This window comes from Gymnoscopelus microlampas (genome assembly GCF_963454915.1).
Source record: "Gymnoscopelus microlampas genome assembly, chromosome: 17".
Taxonomy (NCBI): domain Eukaryota; kingdom Metazoa; phylum Chordata; class Actinopteri; order Myctophiformes; family Myctophidae; genus Gymnoscopelus; species Gymnoscopelus microlampas.
In genome coordinates this window covers 16,313,961-16,327,991 of record NC_139954.1, presented here as the reverse complement: position 1 = coordinate 16,327,991, position 14,031 = coordinate 16,313,961, and the positions used below count along the sequence as shown (strand labels likewise).

Below are 14,031 nucleotides of genomic sequence, written 5' to 3'. Positions count from 1 at the left end.
TTGAAGCATGTAGATTGTGGGGAAACCAATAATGTTTCACTGACAGTATAATTCAATTAATTCACATATAATCATATTTTTCATGATAGCACAAAGCCATTGTTGTAGCTTTTTTTTGTTTGTGATTGTTCTATTACAAGAACACCCTCTAGCCAATCATAATCAAGTATTCACCCAGGCAGGCCCTGCCGCTGATACAAGAGCAGTCGAAAACCAACGTGCAAAATCTTATGAGTTATGTACTCCTCGCTTATCTACAAGAAGATTCTTGAGATTCTGCTTGAATCAATGCGAGTTGAAAGAAGGCTGTAAATTGTGGTGGACAGCGGACAATAAGCAATTTTTCTAATAATGATGTGCAGAATAATTAAGAAGGAACAGTAGCACGCAAGCACACAATGGAGATACGCGGATACACACACACGGACGCAAAGGGCAGGACTACACTTCTACACACGAATGCAAATGCGCTGACATTTTGCACGCGCACGCAAACACCACTTCCCACCCCGGGACCTTTTCTTCTTTTCTGTCCGGCAGAAGCCCCCTCCCAGCCAGTAAATCAGGAAGGCTGTTGCTCCGCTGACAGTTTGTTTAGCTCACACAAACACGGAACACCCTTGGAAACTGCCACAGACTGTTTCCACTGTCCAACGTCTTATGCGGTCTGCACTCTGCACACACCGCTATACGGCCCACATCACAGCGCGCCACACACACACGCAAGAGACCCCGAACTGTAGCTTTTGGAGACAGCCAGGAACACATAACTGATCTCACCAGGCACTCAACGTGCTGAAATCATGTTAGATACTGCAACAATAGCAATAATGATAATAACATTGATAATGTATGAGTGGAAACACTTTCACAAAAGGTTTCACATCCCCGAAACCAAATCCAGGGCAGCTTCAGAGACGGAGAGTGATGCATATCAACATTGTTGTGCTTTACTGTAACATGATAACCTCAGGCCTGAGGTGAGGGGTGAGGGGAGGCATGATGTCTTGCAGAGTCGTTGCTCTGAGCAGATTTGAGATTAAATAACGGCACAATATCGGCTTACAGAAGATTCACTTGGATGCATATGAAGGGGCAATAAAACATGATCTATTATATGCTATTGTAGCGCCCCAGGGTGTGCAAAAACATGCTCGGCAGGATTTTTAAAAATAATATTGTTAATTTGTCGTATTCATTATACTGTCTGCTATTAGTCTACGTGGTGGCCATTTATTTTTATATGTGTAGATTAGGTTGCAAAAGCAACAGGCGTCGGGGCGATACGGGTAGCTGCTCCCCTGCCACCAAGTCATCTCTCTGTCATCGACGGCCTGCTGCACTGCAGCTGGCACTGGCAGGCGCCCGAGGAGGGAAGCACGGTACAACCAGCTCCTTGGTGGCCCTCCAACTCCGCACTCACTCGGAGCAAAGAAGGACGAGGACTACCCCTCTTACACTCCCCCCCCACCCCACAGGCTGCCTGGTTTAACCACTTAAACCCTCTAGACTTAGTAAATTTGGATCTGAGTTGGCTCTGAACTTGGACCGATTTTTTTCCATTTTCCATTTATGCGACGAGTTGTCACAATGTGACAACCTTAACCCTTTAAGACCGGGAAAGTATCTGTGTCATTTTAGATTTCTATTAAAAAAATAGCAGATACATACAAGCTCATAGCGCGGCATCGAGTGCCGCACTATGAGCTTGTATATCTGCTATTTTTGAAAAATGTTGTGCAAATCTTTGCATGCATATATATTTTAAAGGGAACATTTGTAGGCTAACTCAAATCTTTGCTTCTGGGGGTCCCTGGAACAAAATATTTTGAGATAGGGGTCTGCGGCCAAATGCATATCATTTTGGGGGTCCTTGACATGAAAAAGTTTGAGCAACATACGTTTTTCAGAAAACTGTTTTCTGAAAATGTTTAGAAGACATTTGTAATTGTATCTCAGGTCTTAATCACCTGATCTTTAATGTAAAGATCTGCTATTTTCAAAAAAATCTACAAAAAACAACACAAACAACACCAACGCAAATCAAAATATTTTCAGATGGGGGCTGTGGCCAAATACATATTAATTTGGGGGTCCTTCACATTTGAGAAGCACTGCTCTATGACTGCTGGCAGAGAGACTGGGACTTCCACTTGCCTCTGGTGCAGTGTGGAAATACTGGACTGTGTAGTCCAGGAAATTATGCATTGTTGCATCCCAACTACCCTTGCGTTCGTTCGAGAACTGAAGACCCCAGTGGACCTCATATGTTTGGCCCACCGCCTGAGACAGTAACTACTTTGCTCAGCTATATGGTGGCGATTATGAGACTCATAATAGGGGAGCCCTCGCTGAGGCTGGGGTCCACCAGACGTGGGCCTACGAGAGGAATTCTGTGTACCGTCTTGGGGTGTGCCAGCTCGCTTCCTAGCATGCCTCGGGCACACTCTAGCCTGATTTATGCTTGTTGCGTACCAGTGTGGTATGCCGAAAATAGCCGATCTACAAGCGTTTCAAGCTTATAGGTCAGCTATTTTCTGTGTGACACCGGCTTGCAACTAAGTATAAACTACTAGTACTAAGCATTATTGTTCATTGCTGTATTCATTATACTTAAGAGAATGGTTTAAAATAACATGTACACATAATATATTGTAATTCATTTACAGTATTAACAAACAACATAACCACAATATATTATATTGTGGTTAATGTTGTTAATAAATGAATTACGATCATTATTGCATATAGCCATTTATTTTTATATATGTAGATTTGGTTGCAAAACCATGGGCCATGGGTAGTTGTATGCACCCGATCACATATTGGGAAACACTTTTACAGTATCTGTGTGAGACCTGCCATAGAAGACCTTCATACATTCCTTCCTACTGTATATTGAGAAGTTGGCATGTCTCTTACTGTACCACTCTCTTCAACAATACCATTACATTACCATATGATATTAACGTTATTACTCTCCATCACTTCACTACATATCAGACTGAACCTGCACCTGTGGAAGAGGACAAAACCTGGGCACAGTATGAACAAGGTGTATTCACAAATGCAAAGCGTTAGTCACTTCAGACATTATTTCCAATGTTTTGGCTGACTTTTTCCTCTAGCTTGTAGTCCAATAGTGTTGTGATATAAACACATACACACACACACACACACACACACACACACACACACACACACACACACACACACACACACACACACACACACACACACACACACACACACACACACTCATTATTCCAAAACAACTACTTCAAAGTGACTCCCACTGCAACCACTACAACAGTGGTTCTCAACCTTTTTACAACAAGTACCACCTCAGATTTTATCTGCCGAGATGAGAAGTCGCATGAAGACGCGCTCTCCGCGCTCCCGCTTGGAGACGCGCTCTCATGGCAACATATTTGCCAGTTTTTCACTGGATATACTCTTCATTTTCATCCTTTCGTGGACAACGGATTCATTCCTTGAATATCCACAAAATCTACACCTGATGGAGACAGAAAAGGGTAATCCACGGGAAATGAAAAACGAAAAACACTCGGACTTCTACCTACTCGACGACACTACAGAATCAAAACATCTGGGGTTTGCGGCTGGAGCTCTCCATATGCTCCTAGGCATGGACTCGACTAGAAAGTACGCGCCCCCGACAGGACGCATGGACCGAAGATTTTTAATCATCCTTTTTCTTCTCCTGTCGGGTGATATCCACGTTAATCCAGGCCCAGTTACCACCAGGCAAACTTCTGCCCGTCTGGCGAGAGAGGCAAACTTGGCCAACGAAGCTAGCGCTGCTAACGTTGCTATCGTTGCCAGCGACAACGTCGCACAACAACAGCAACTCCACGCCGCTAGCTCCCGGTCCCAACAAGCCAACGCACCCTCGGACCACTACGACACCGCAGCCGTACTCGACGCACCACGACGCGCGACGGAGAGACGCTGCGCAACGGAAGAAACCTATCCACGGACACATCTGGCGTTTCCAGGCGGCACACGGACCAGGATGGACTCCCGTGGACACAGACGAAGGCCCCCCTCAACCCCCCATCCCCCCATCCCCCAAGCCCCACAGCTGGTTGCTTACCAACAAGAACCAGACGATGCCCAACCCCCCACCCCCCCCCAACCCCCACAGATGGCCGCGTACAGCGAAACAGAGGCTTTGATGGACGCTAACACCTCAACACCCCCCTCCCCCCCCGACACTGCTCCTCTCTGTGGACTCTCAGTGGACAGACATCTTTTCATTGAACAAATGAAAAAATCGTTTGGCGTTGGCTTGCACATGATACACCTCAATGTGAATTCCCTTGTAGGAGACAAGCTAACACAAATCAAGCAGATGTTTTATCATGGTAAGGTTGACATTTTAACTTTCTCTGAAACGAAACTTGATCATACGATAGATGATACTGATATTGAGATTGAAAACTACAAACTTTTCAGAAAAGATAGGAACAGAAACGGGGGCGGCGTATGCATGTATGTACATAAAGACAATGTCTGCATCCTTCGCGAAGACCTGAATGATGCAGACATTGAAGCTGTGTGGGTCGAGATCATTTTTGAAAATGCTAAACCTGTGCTAGTCGGTACCATATACAGACCTCCTAACCAGGCTGATTTCTATGATAGACTTGATGAATGTTTAGCTAAAGTGGACAATGAGGAGACAGTACTTCTTGGTGACTTTAACACTGACATGCTCCGTAAGGAAGCGTCAGTGTTTAAGTCATTCAGGGGGTTTTGTAATCGGCACTCACTCCACCAGCTGATCACTCAGCCCAAAAGGCTGTGTGTTTCCACTCAAACTATCATAGATCTCATTCTAACAACGGACAAGGACAAAATCCTCAATAGTGGTGTTTCTACCTGTGGCATATCTGATCATAACATGATCTTCTGCACCAGAAAGAAACGTAAACCTAAGACCGGTTACCACCAAACAGTCACGATCAGAGACCTCAAAAACTACAAGAGCGAGGACTTAGATCACAGACTGGAGGAACAGGATTGGTCCGACGTACTAAACAGCACACAGGTAGACGAATCTTGGCTTGGTTTCAAAACCAAATTCATTCAAAATTTGGACAGTGTGGCTCCCATGAAAACCATCAGGGTCAAAACCCGCTCGGTTCCATGGATGAATTCGGATATCCTTGCTACCATGAAAGTCAGAGACAAAAAGTGTTCTGACTATCATAAAAGTAGGATCAAACTTGCCAAAAGCTTCAATAAAGGTCTCGAATCCCACGTAGCGAAACTCAAAAAAGAGAAAAACATGCTAAGAAACAAGGTTAATGGCATGCTGTTGTTAGCAGAAAAAAGCTACCTCGATGGCAAAATTGAGGAAAATCAAAACAAACCACGTGAACTCTGGAAGCTATTCAACAACCTACTAGGCTGCAGCAAGAAATTGAAAACCAGGTTTACAAACATAAACCTCAAGGTGAATGACACTCTCATTTCATCCAAACGGGAAGTGAGTAAAATCCTCAACATATTCTTCACGACCGTGGCCTCAGAGTTAGTTGAAAAACTACCCCCTCACTCTGGGAGTCATGGTGGAGAGTATGTTGATTCATTTTACGATAAACAGGGTGTACGCAAAGATGATTTTAAACTCTCCCCTGTGTCAACAGATGAGGTGTTTAAAAAATTGAGTGCACTCCAACAACACAGAGCCACAGGTCCCGACAACATCCCCGCTAAATTTCTAAAAGACTCAGCCGCCTCCATTGCCCCAATCATTACCCACATAATAAACCTCTCCATCATACAGGGACGGGTCCCTAACGACTTCAAAAAAGCAAGAGTGACCCCTCTGTACAAAAAAGGAAACCAATTAGACCCTGGCAACTACCGCCCTATTTCTATTCTTAGCTCCATCTCGAAAGTCATGGAAAAAATAGTCTATGAACAGGTTGATAAGTACCTTGCCGAAAAAAATCTAATTTACGAATTCCAATCTGGTTTCAGAACAAACCACTCCACTGACACATGCCTTCTCTATTTGAACGACTCTATCAAACAAGATGTCGACAAGGGCAAATATTGCGGCATGGTCATGCTGGACCTCCAGAAGGCTTTTGACACCGTTAATCACCCAATTATGATCAATAAGCTCAAAGCAATAGGCTTTGATGACACGTCGGTGAACTGGATGAGATCCTACCTGGAAGGGAGGGAGCAAGTGGTGGAAGTAAACGGCACCCAGTCCCCTCCCCTCCCAGTGACTTGTGGTGTTCCTCAAGGAAGCATACTAGGACCACTACTGTTCCTGATATATGTGAATGATATGTCCTCAGCTTGCGACTGCAAACTGTTCCTGTTCGCAGATGACTCGGCTCTGCTGGTCTCGGACAGGGACAGGCTGCAGGTTGAGAAAACTCTCAGCACTGAACTCAACAAGATCTGCATCTGGCTCTCCGACAACAAACTCTCATTACACCTGGGTAAAACTGAATCCATCCTCTTTGGGTCCAACCCTAACCTTAGAAAGGCTGAGAGTTTCACGATCAAAGTGGGTGAAAATGTTATCACAAGAAAGGAGGAAATTACCTACCTGGGTTCCATCTTGGAGGCAAACCTCTCAGGTGACAAAAACGCTGAAAAGACGATCAAAAAGGTCCACAAAATAACACGGAGGATGTGGAGGCTTGTTCGTAAAGTCAGTAAGAATACTCTGAAGATTCTTGTAGGGGCCCTCATACAAGGTCATTATGATTATGCATGCACTTCGTGGTATCACAACACCTCCAAGGCCCTAAAAACAAGGCTCCAAACATCCCAAAACAAACTTGTAAGGCTACTTCTTGGCCTCAATTACAAAGCCCATCTAACCCATGCCCATTTTGCTAGGCTTGGATGGCTTAGGGTTGAGGACAGAGTACAGCAACTTGCTATGGGCCTGGTCTTTAAGATACACCACAACATTGGGATCCCCCTGTATTTGTCAAAATACTTCCAAAATGTTAATCAAGTCCATGATCATAACACCAGAGGCAGCTCCACAAACCATGTTCAACCCAGATTTGGCACAACAAAGGGAATGAACTCTTTCTCATGCTATTCATCTAAAATGTGGAATGCCCTACCAAAAGGAGTAAAGGAGTGTAAAACCCTACTTACTTTCAAAAATGCCCTAAAGATACACCTTCAGGAGGCTGCAATTCAAAAATGGCCCCTGTCCAAGTCCTAACCTACCCCATGTCCTAACCTAACCTACACCCCCCCCCCCCTCTCTTTCTTTTTTGTACATATTTTTGACCCTTCATACTTCATACCAGTAACCTGTAAACTGATTGTATGACATTCTGTATAGTAGTGTGTATATCTGTCTGTCTCTTATATGTCAACATGATTTGTGTGCATGGGGATCTCATCTTAAACAAGCTACGTGCTTAACTGAGCTATCCAGTTTAGTAGACCTTGTATTGCGAATTTGTACTTCCATGTACTGTTATGTACTGCCATGTACTGTTCTCATGTCTTACTAAATAAAGTACATCAATCAATCAATCAAGTAATTCCAAGTACCACTACCGCCAAACCGCGCGCGTGCACGTTTGGCTTGCACGCGTGCACGTTTGGCGCGCAGCGCGCGCGATTTTTTTTGCGGTTATTAGCGGTTATTGATGCTTTTTGGGCGGGTTTAGGATGGATTTAGGTGCCAAGGACCCCTAAATTGATAAACATTCGGCCGTGGACCCCCATTTGAAAATGTTTTGTGCCAGGGACCCCCAGAAGCAAAGATATCAGTTCATTTTCGCTTTAAAAAAAAAAAACATATTCAAAGATATGCAACACTTTTTCAAGGTTTTTCCAAAAATAGCAGATCTACAAGCTCATAGCGCGGTGCCGTGCCTGCTGTTTTTGAATAGCCAAAGCTAAGTGGTTAAAAATGATTGTGACGCTATTAACTCATGTCCAACTTGACCATACTGTACAATACCAAGTACATTTTCAAAAAGCCAAAGTTTAAATGGGGCTGAAGCGGTTTATGTATGTTTTGTCATAATAATTAAAATCCACAAAGTTACTAGTAGTAACTAAAGTTTTCAAATAATTGAGGTGGAGTAAGAGTATAATATTTGCCTCTGAGATGTATTGGAATAGAAATAAAAATATTGCAAATTGGAAATACTCCAGTCAAGTAAAATTACCTTAAAATTATACTCAAGTACAGTATTTGAGTACATGTACTTAGTTACTTTCCACCACTGTCAGCATTAGATAAGATGAATTACTCACCTTCTGAAAAGATGAAAGAAAACACACTTTTGTTCCATAGCCCCACATTGTCTTGGTTTCAGAAATCATGGTTGTAAATATGAACTTTTGCCACAAAGTCTTTATATTCCATAATGTCCCATGACCCACGTCCATGTTATTTACATTTTGACGATGCACGTTAGTCAAGTGGAGCTGTGTTCCGTGAGCAGAAAGCTGTCAAGTCGCCTCCAGAAAATAAATCTGGTTTCCTTTCAAAACGATGTGCATTTCAGAATAAGAGGTTTTTAAAACTCTATCCTTGTAATGTTACAATGCAACACACGTTTTATTTTGAAATCATACTACTGGAAGTAGAAGTACCCAGGTAGCCTAGTTGAAACTACTTAACTTCACGCGAAAGCAGCTGTTTATGCGGAACGGGGGGAGAAGAAAAAAAAGTCAGACAAACAGTGGGGGGAAATCACGGATCTGTGAGAGTGTCCCGTCGTACGCACAAATTAATGAATGGTTGTGACGCCCTGTATGTTAATCTGACGTTAGTAGATTATGTTTTATTCTTGAACATGGCCATGGGTCTGTGGCAGGTTATTTAATATGGGATTTTCACAGCTGCCTTTGACTTTTTCTTAACGGAACGGCGTTCCGCCACCGAATCTTTTACCGGAACGCCGTTCCGGACCGTGCCGGCCCACTTTCACCCCTGCCCTTCACCGTGTTTGTTTTGATCGTGGCTACCAGTACCGGCGCATTCAAAGTAACAGCCAGGAAATGCGCTGTTCCCACGCTGACAAAATACAGCACTGAGCGCACTGGCCAATACAAACTAATAGGCGAGTGTGCTCCGGTGCGTAATTTCCGAACGCACCCAAAAGTGTTCAACAAAACCTTTTTTAAATTAAATTTGAGTGATATTATGGTAATGTTATTTCCATTCAAAGTAGTATTTCGATAGTTTTATTATGTTTTCATATATATAATTTTTTTTTTTTTTTTTTCATTTTCCCCCCACTTTTTTCATTTTTGGGAAGATTCTTCCGCGTACCACCAGGGGGGGGCTCAAGTACCACCGGTGGTACGCGTACCACAGGTTGAGAACCACTGCACTACAACATGAAACACTGACAAGCGTAGCGCCTGATTAGACTTACAGAACACTGTGTGAAATGGATTGTCCTTCATTACTTGACTGCGAGACAATTCAATTCTAACGCACAGCAGGAATGCCATTGTGTGAACCAACTCTGAAAATAGGATTCCTCTTGCAGGCTCTTCTGAATGCCATCACTTAGTAAAACCATCACCATACCATGGACATGCTAGGGACTTAAAGGGATAGTTCACCCCCAAAACGACTTTTTTTTCTATAGATTACACACCCCATGGAGACTTGAATTCATGGAGATTTTTCGTTTTTTGTCACATTCCTAAGCCAATAATGTGATGACCGGCGGCGGCTCCGGTAGGAGACACAAAGAGTCAACTTTGAGTCTCCTATCAGAGACATTGGCATCTTTCTGCCAGTCATCACATTATTGGCTTAGGAACGCAACAAAAACAAAACAATCTCCATGAATCCAAGGCTTCATGGGGTGTGTAATTGATAGAAAATAATTCATTTTTTGGGTGAACTATCCCTTTAATGTATGCTGCTAAGGAGCAGGGAGTGAGCTACAGTATGCTTGAGTTTCTGGCATTGTTTTTTGAGCCAAGCATCAAACACTCCACAGTTGCTTGCTGGGGGGGGGGGGGTGGGGGGGGTTGAATCTCGTGCTAGTTGCCTGGACACAATGACTGTCCATGCTGCACGATATTCCCAGTGCATCATCAGCCAGCTCATGCATTTAATGTAGGCCCAAGCCACTGATGTCAGGCCACAGTAGATACCTCCCCTGCCAGCTGGCACCTTCAACATGCTCGGAGTCCAAACTATCTGGGAGTCCTGCATCCTCCCGGGACAATAAAGTAAAAACCAAGTTTCACAGGCACATGTTCATTCATACCCCCCTCACCATAGATATAGCCCCTCACCCCCATCGCCCCTGCCCCTCTCTGTTATCTATTGGATGTACATCCCACACCAAAATCACGGTGTCCCAATGGTTTTGAAAGCTGCTGCAATTTTGTGAGATGGATACTTTATTTTGCTTTAAGAGTTGACTATTAATACCCTCCCACTAACTTTTATGATTAAGCAACTAAAGCAAGCCATTGCACATCATTATTAACCTAATTTCATCATAATCATATCATCATCATGATCATAATCATCATAATCATGATCATCAGACATCTTTACTCTCCAGCCTGATCACTTCCATCATGCTGCTTACATAACCATGTAGAATACTTAAGCAACCATGCAGCGAACATTGGTTACAATTAAGGCTGAACAATTCCATTGTTATTTAAATTTAGTTTTTTTTTTTTTTTTGCTAGACAGTAAGGGTCTTCCCCCCCGCCTATTATTTATATTCATAGACGGCAGCTGTAAATGTCATCTACTATGAATGAACATGAAGCCAGTACAGTGTCTGACATAATTATCTCAACCCACGGTAATCGTAGACTGTGAATGAGTCAACTCAATGCGCCTAAATGAGGCGCATCATGCATGCAAATCTACTAACTTGAGAAATGTTGATAAAATCACGCAGGCCTATAATTTAGAATTAAGAGCTAATGTGGCACAGGCATCACTGCACGAGATCCACTGTGCATGTATAGCCTGCAGTCAGGCCCATTCAAGTGACAAGCGAAGAGACTGTCACTGTACATTAATATCAAATCCAAAGCAATGTGTCATCATATCATATGACACATTGATTTGGATTTGATTTGACTCATATAATACCTGCACAATGTACATTCCTCTGACCCAATTATGAATGATCTTGTCCCAAAGCACTGAAATGCCATTTTGCCGTTTAGAGACCTTACTATTCCCTCATTTATAACACAATAATAGGCTATACTTGCACAATATGTGTTGTAACCTACAAATCGACACACATGGCCCACCATGCAAATTGGTCCACGCGCCGTCTTTGCCTTCAATTCATGTACAGCACAGCGGGGGAGGCGTCCACAGATCGTATACAAAAACGTGTATTTCTATTCGACATGTAAACTGCATGCTGGCAGGCAGCGCAACTTGCTTTAGAACTATGTCTCTGAGATGCATGTGAGACACAGCAAGAATCAGCCTCACTTCCCCTTCATCTTACCTGAGAGAGTGTGTATATAATCCAATGTTATGATGATAGTGCAGGGAAAGAAGCTGGGAGTAATGAAATGTCACAGCAATCCTGAACGTGTCCCCATGCACTCCCCAGTGAGTCAGTCTGTCTGTCTGTCCTGCTCCTCGCTCCGCGCTGCGCTCAATGAACACACAGTTCATCACACTGTCAGGTGGTAGACTACACATCCCATTGCCAGGAGGAGGAACGCGCACTCATTGGCTAGTTGGTTGCCGCCTTGTGATTGGCTAGTTCAGGCATTGGTTCGCCTGCGCTGACTCAATTAATTGATCATAATGATAATCAGTGGTGGAAAGTGACTAAGAGCATTTACTCAAGTACCGTAGCCTACTTAAGTAGAATGTTGAGTTTTTTTTTTTTTACTGTAGTCGAGTGTTTCCAATTTTCTGTGCATTTACTTCTACTCCACTATTTTCAAAAGATTTGCCTGCATTTTATACATTTGAAAACTTGTGAAATGACATTCTGCCAGTGGTGGAAAAAGTACCAATTACCAAAAAGTACCAATACTGCAATACAGAAATACTCTGTTAAAATGTAAAAGTCCAGAGTTCAAAATGTGCTTGAGTAAAAGTACAAAAGTAGCCTATTGGCATCAAAATGTACTTAAAGTACCAAAAGTAAAAGTACAAAAATGTTTGAAAATAGCAGATCTACAAGCTACATTGCAGTCTTGACACTTTTACTTAAGTAAAACAAATGGCGCTTTAAACACCAAAGATTTTTTTTTAAATACCTATAAAAGAACATGGAATATAAGAAACCACAAAGTAATCAGTATGTAATCAGGTAATAAAAGCAGGTCTATACATGTGTATTTTAATTAGGTTAACATTTGAGCCAATACCTCTTCAGTGATTTTCATAGATACAATATTGTGTTTTCTTGACATTACCTGGCTGTCATATTAGCTGCAGTCCAAATAGTATTTGATGTGTTTGCCTTAAGTTGCTCACGGCAACACACAATAAATGCATACTCAGCATTATGTTGTAAGATGAAGCAAAGTGTATTTTACTTTTATTTGGAAATTACAATATTGTTTCATCCATTTTACATGATATACATCAGCTTCAGTCCGATTTATTATAGCCTGTAGTTGCGAGTATGACAGTTAAGCAAAACACAAGTGAAGTAAGACTCTTTCAGAAATGTCTGTTTATACAACACTGTCCTCTCCTGTTTTATATTGACAACTACAGTACACACAGGTATGATGCCTCTTGCCTCATTTATACAACATAATACTATGGTGTTGCTTGGCAAAAAAATAAAAGAAAAAAAATAACTGATCTACAAGCTGACTATGTGATCGGAAATAATAATAATAACTTTGCTCTGTACGTTTTGGCAAGCAACACCCTACAATGGAGAATAAATTAAGCTTAAGGTTTCAGTGGTGATTTATTACCGTCTCATCCAATTGCTCAAAAATGTGTGTACTCCATTTCAGGCAAATAAACACACATAGACAGTGTACATAGGCTAATGGAGCAACAGCTAATTTTGTGAGAGCAAAGCCTATTGATGAATGTACAGTATGTGCTTGGAAACACCACTGGAGTTTATTGGACACTATTGGAATAAAGACAGTGCAGCAGTTTAATTTGCTAAAGTAGCTATTCACATTGATTAAAAATACTGGAACCATTGCTGAGAAGGGAAAAAAAGACATTAACATGAGCCATACACGCTGTACCTCGACTCCCTATGTTTGTCAGATATCTGCGTATGCAGATTTCTCAGTGATATAAACACATATAAAGCAACATCTGCATTAATATTGCTGCTATAGTAAGTGCTATACAGAACACATATCAGCAAAACAAATTGTTTTTTGTCAGAACTGCATCAATAAATCTTTTTGATATAGTGAAATAATGTGAAAAAAAAGAAGAAAAAAGAAACAACAGTTGAAACAAAGCTGCCAAATATATATTGCTTCTGATCACTGCAAAGGACGATATGGATATACATGTTTATTTACTATATCTTTGCAGTACAAAATAATACATCAACATGGAGAAAAATATGAACCGAAAGTGGTCATTACAAAGCAAAACATGAATAGATCCAACATTTTAGCACTACAAAATAAAAGAGTGAAATAAAATAGAATAAAAAAAGGAAATAAAAAACATAAATAAAAGTGAGTCCAAAGTAGAGTAGATTTATTGAAATTCCATGTGTTCAGACGGAGCGAAACGAGATGTTGTTGAGGTTTTTCTTCTTTATTCGGATCATCTTACCCCCGGCTGCACAAAACAACATGAGTGGAGAAAGTTAATATAGGGGATCTGAAATACCAGGCCCCCAATCACGTTTTGGCAGTGCCAATACTTTCAGATCATAAATAATGTGAATATGTTTAATTCTTGCTATTTGACCAAAGTGAAACCTTGTCTTACAAGATGATTAAACCATTTAGACTGGGAACCCATCTGTGTCATTTTAAGATTTATGTGGCTATTCAAAAATAGCAGATGTACAAGCGAATAGTGCGGCA

General features: G+C 41.9%; 2 protein-coding genes across 3 annotated transcripts in view; both read right to left on the bottom strand.

Moving 5' to 3' along the window:
* The window catches only part of calcrla (calcitonin receptor-like a), a 47,959-nt gene extending 36,326 nt beyond the window's left edge, over positions 1 to 11,633 (bottom strand). Inside the window, exon 1 of the mRNA XM_084084947.1 lies at positions 11,493 to 11,633. The gene's annotated coding sequence lies outside the window, so the exon portion shown is untranslated. The remainder of the gene's footprint in view (positions 1 to 11,492) is intronic.
* Positions 11,634 to 13,068: 1,435 nt separating this feature from the next.
* Positions 13,069 to 14,031, bottom strand: part of tfpia (tissue factor pathway inhibitor a) — a 53,015-nt gene continuing 52,052 nt past the window's right edge. For both annotated transcript variants that reach the window (XM_084085328.1, XM_084085327.1), the window contains exon 7: positions 13,069 to 13,780. In XM_084085328.1, the coding sequence (XP_083941454.1) occupies positions 13,716 to 13,780 (65 nt within the window). In that variant the 3' untranslated portion in view covers positions 13,069 to 13,715. The remainder of the gene's footprint in view (positions 13,781 to 14,031) is intronic.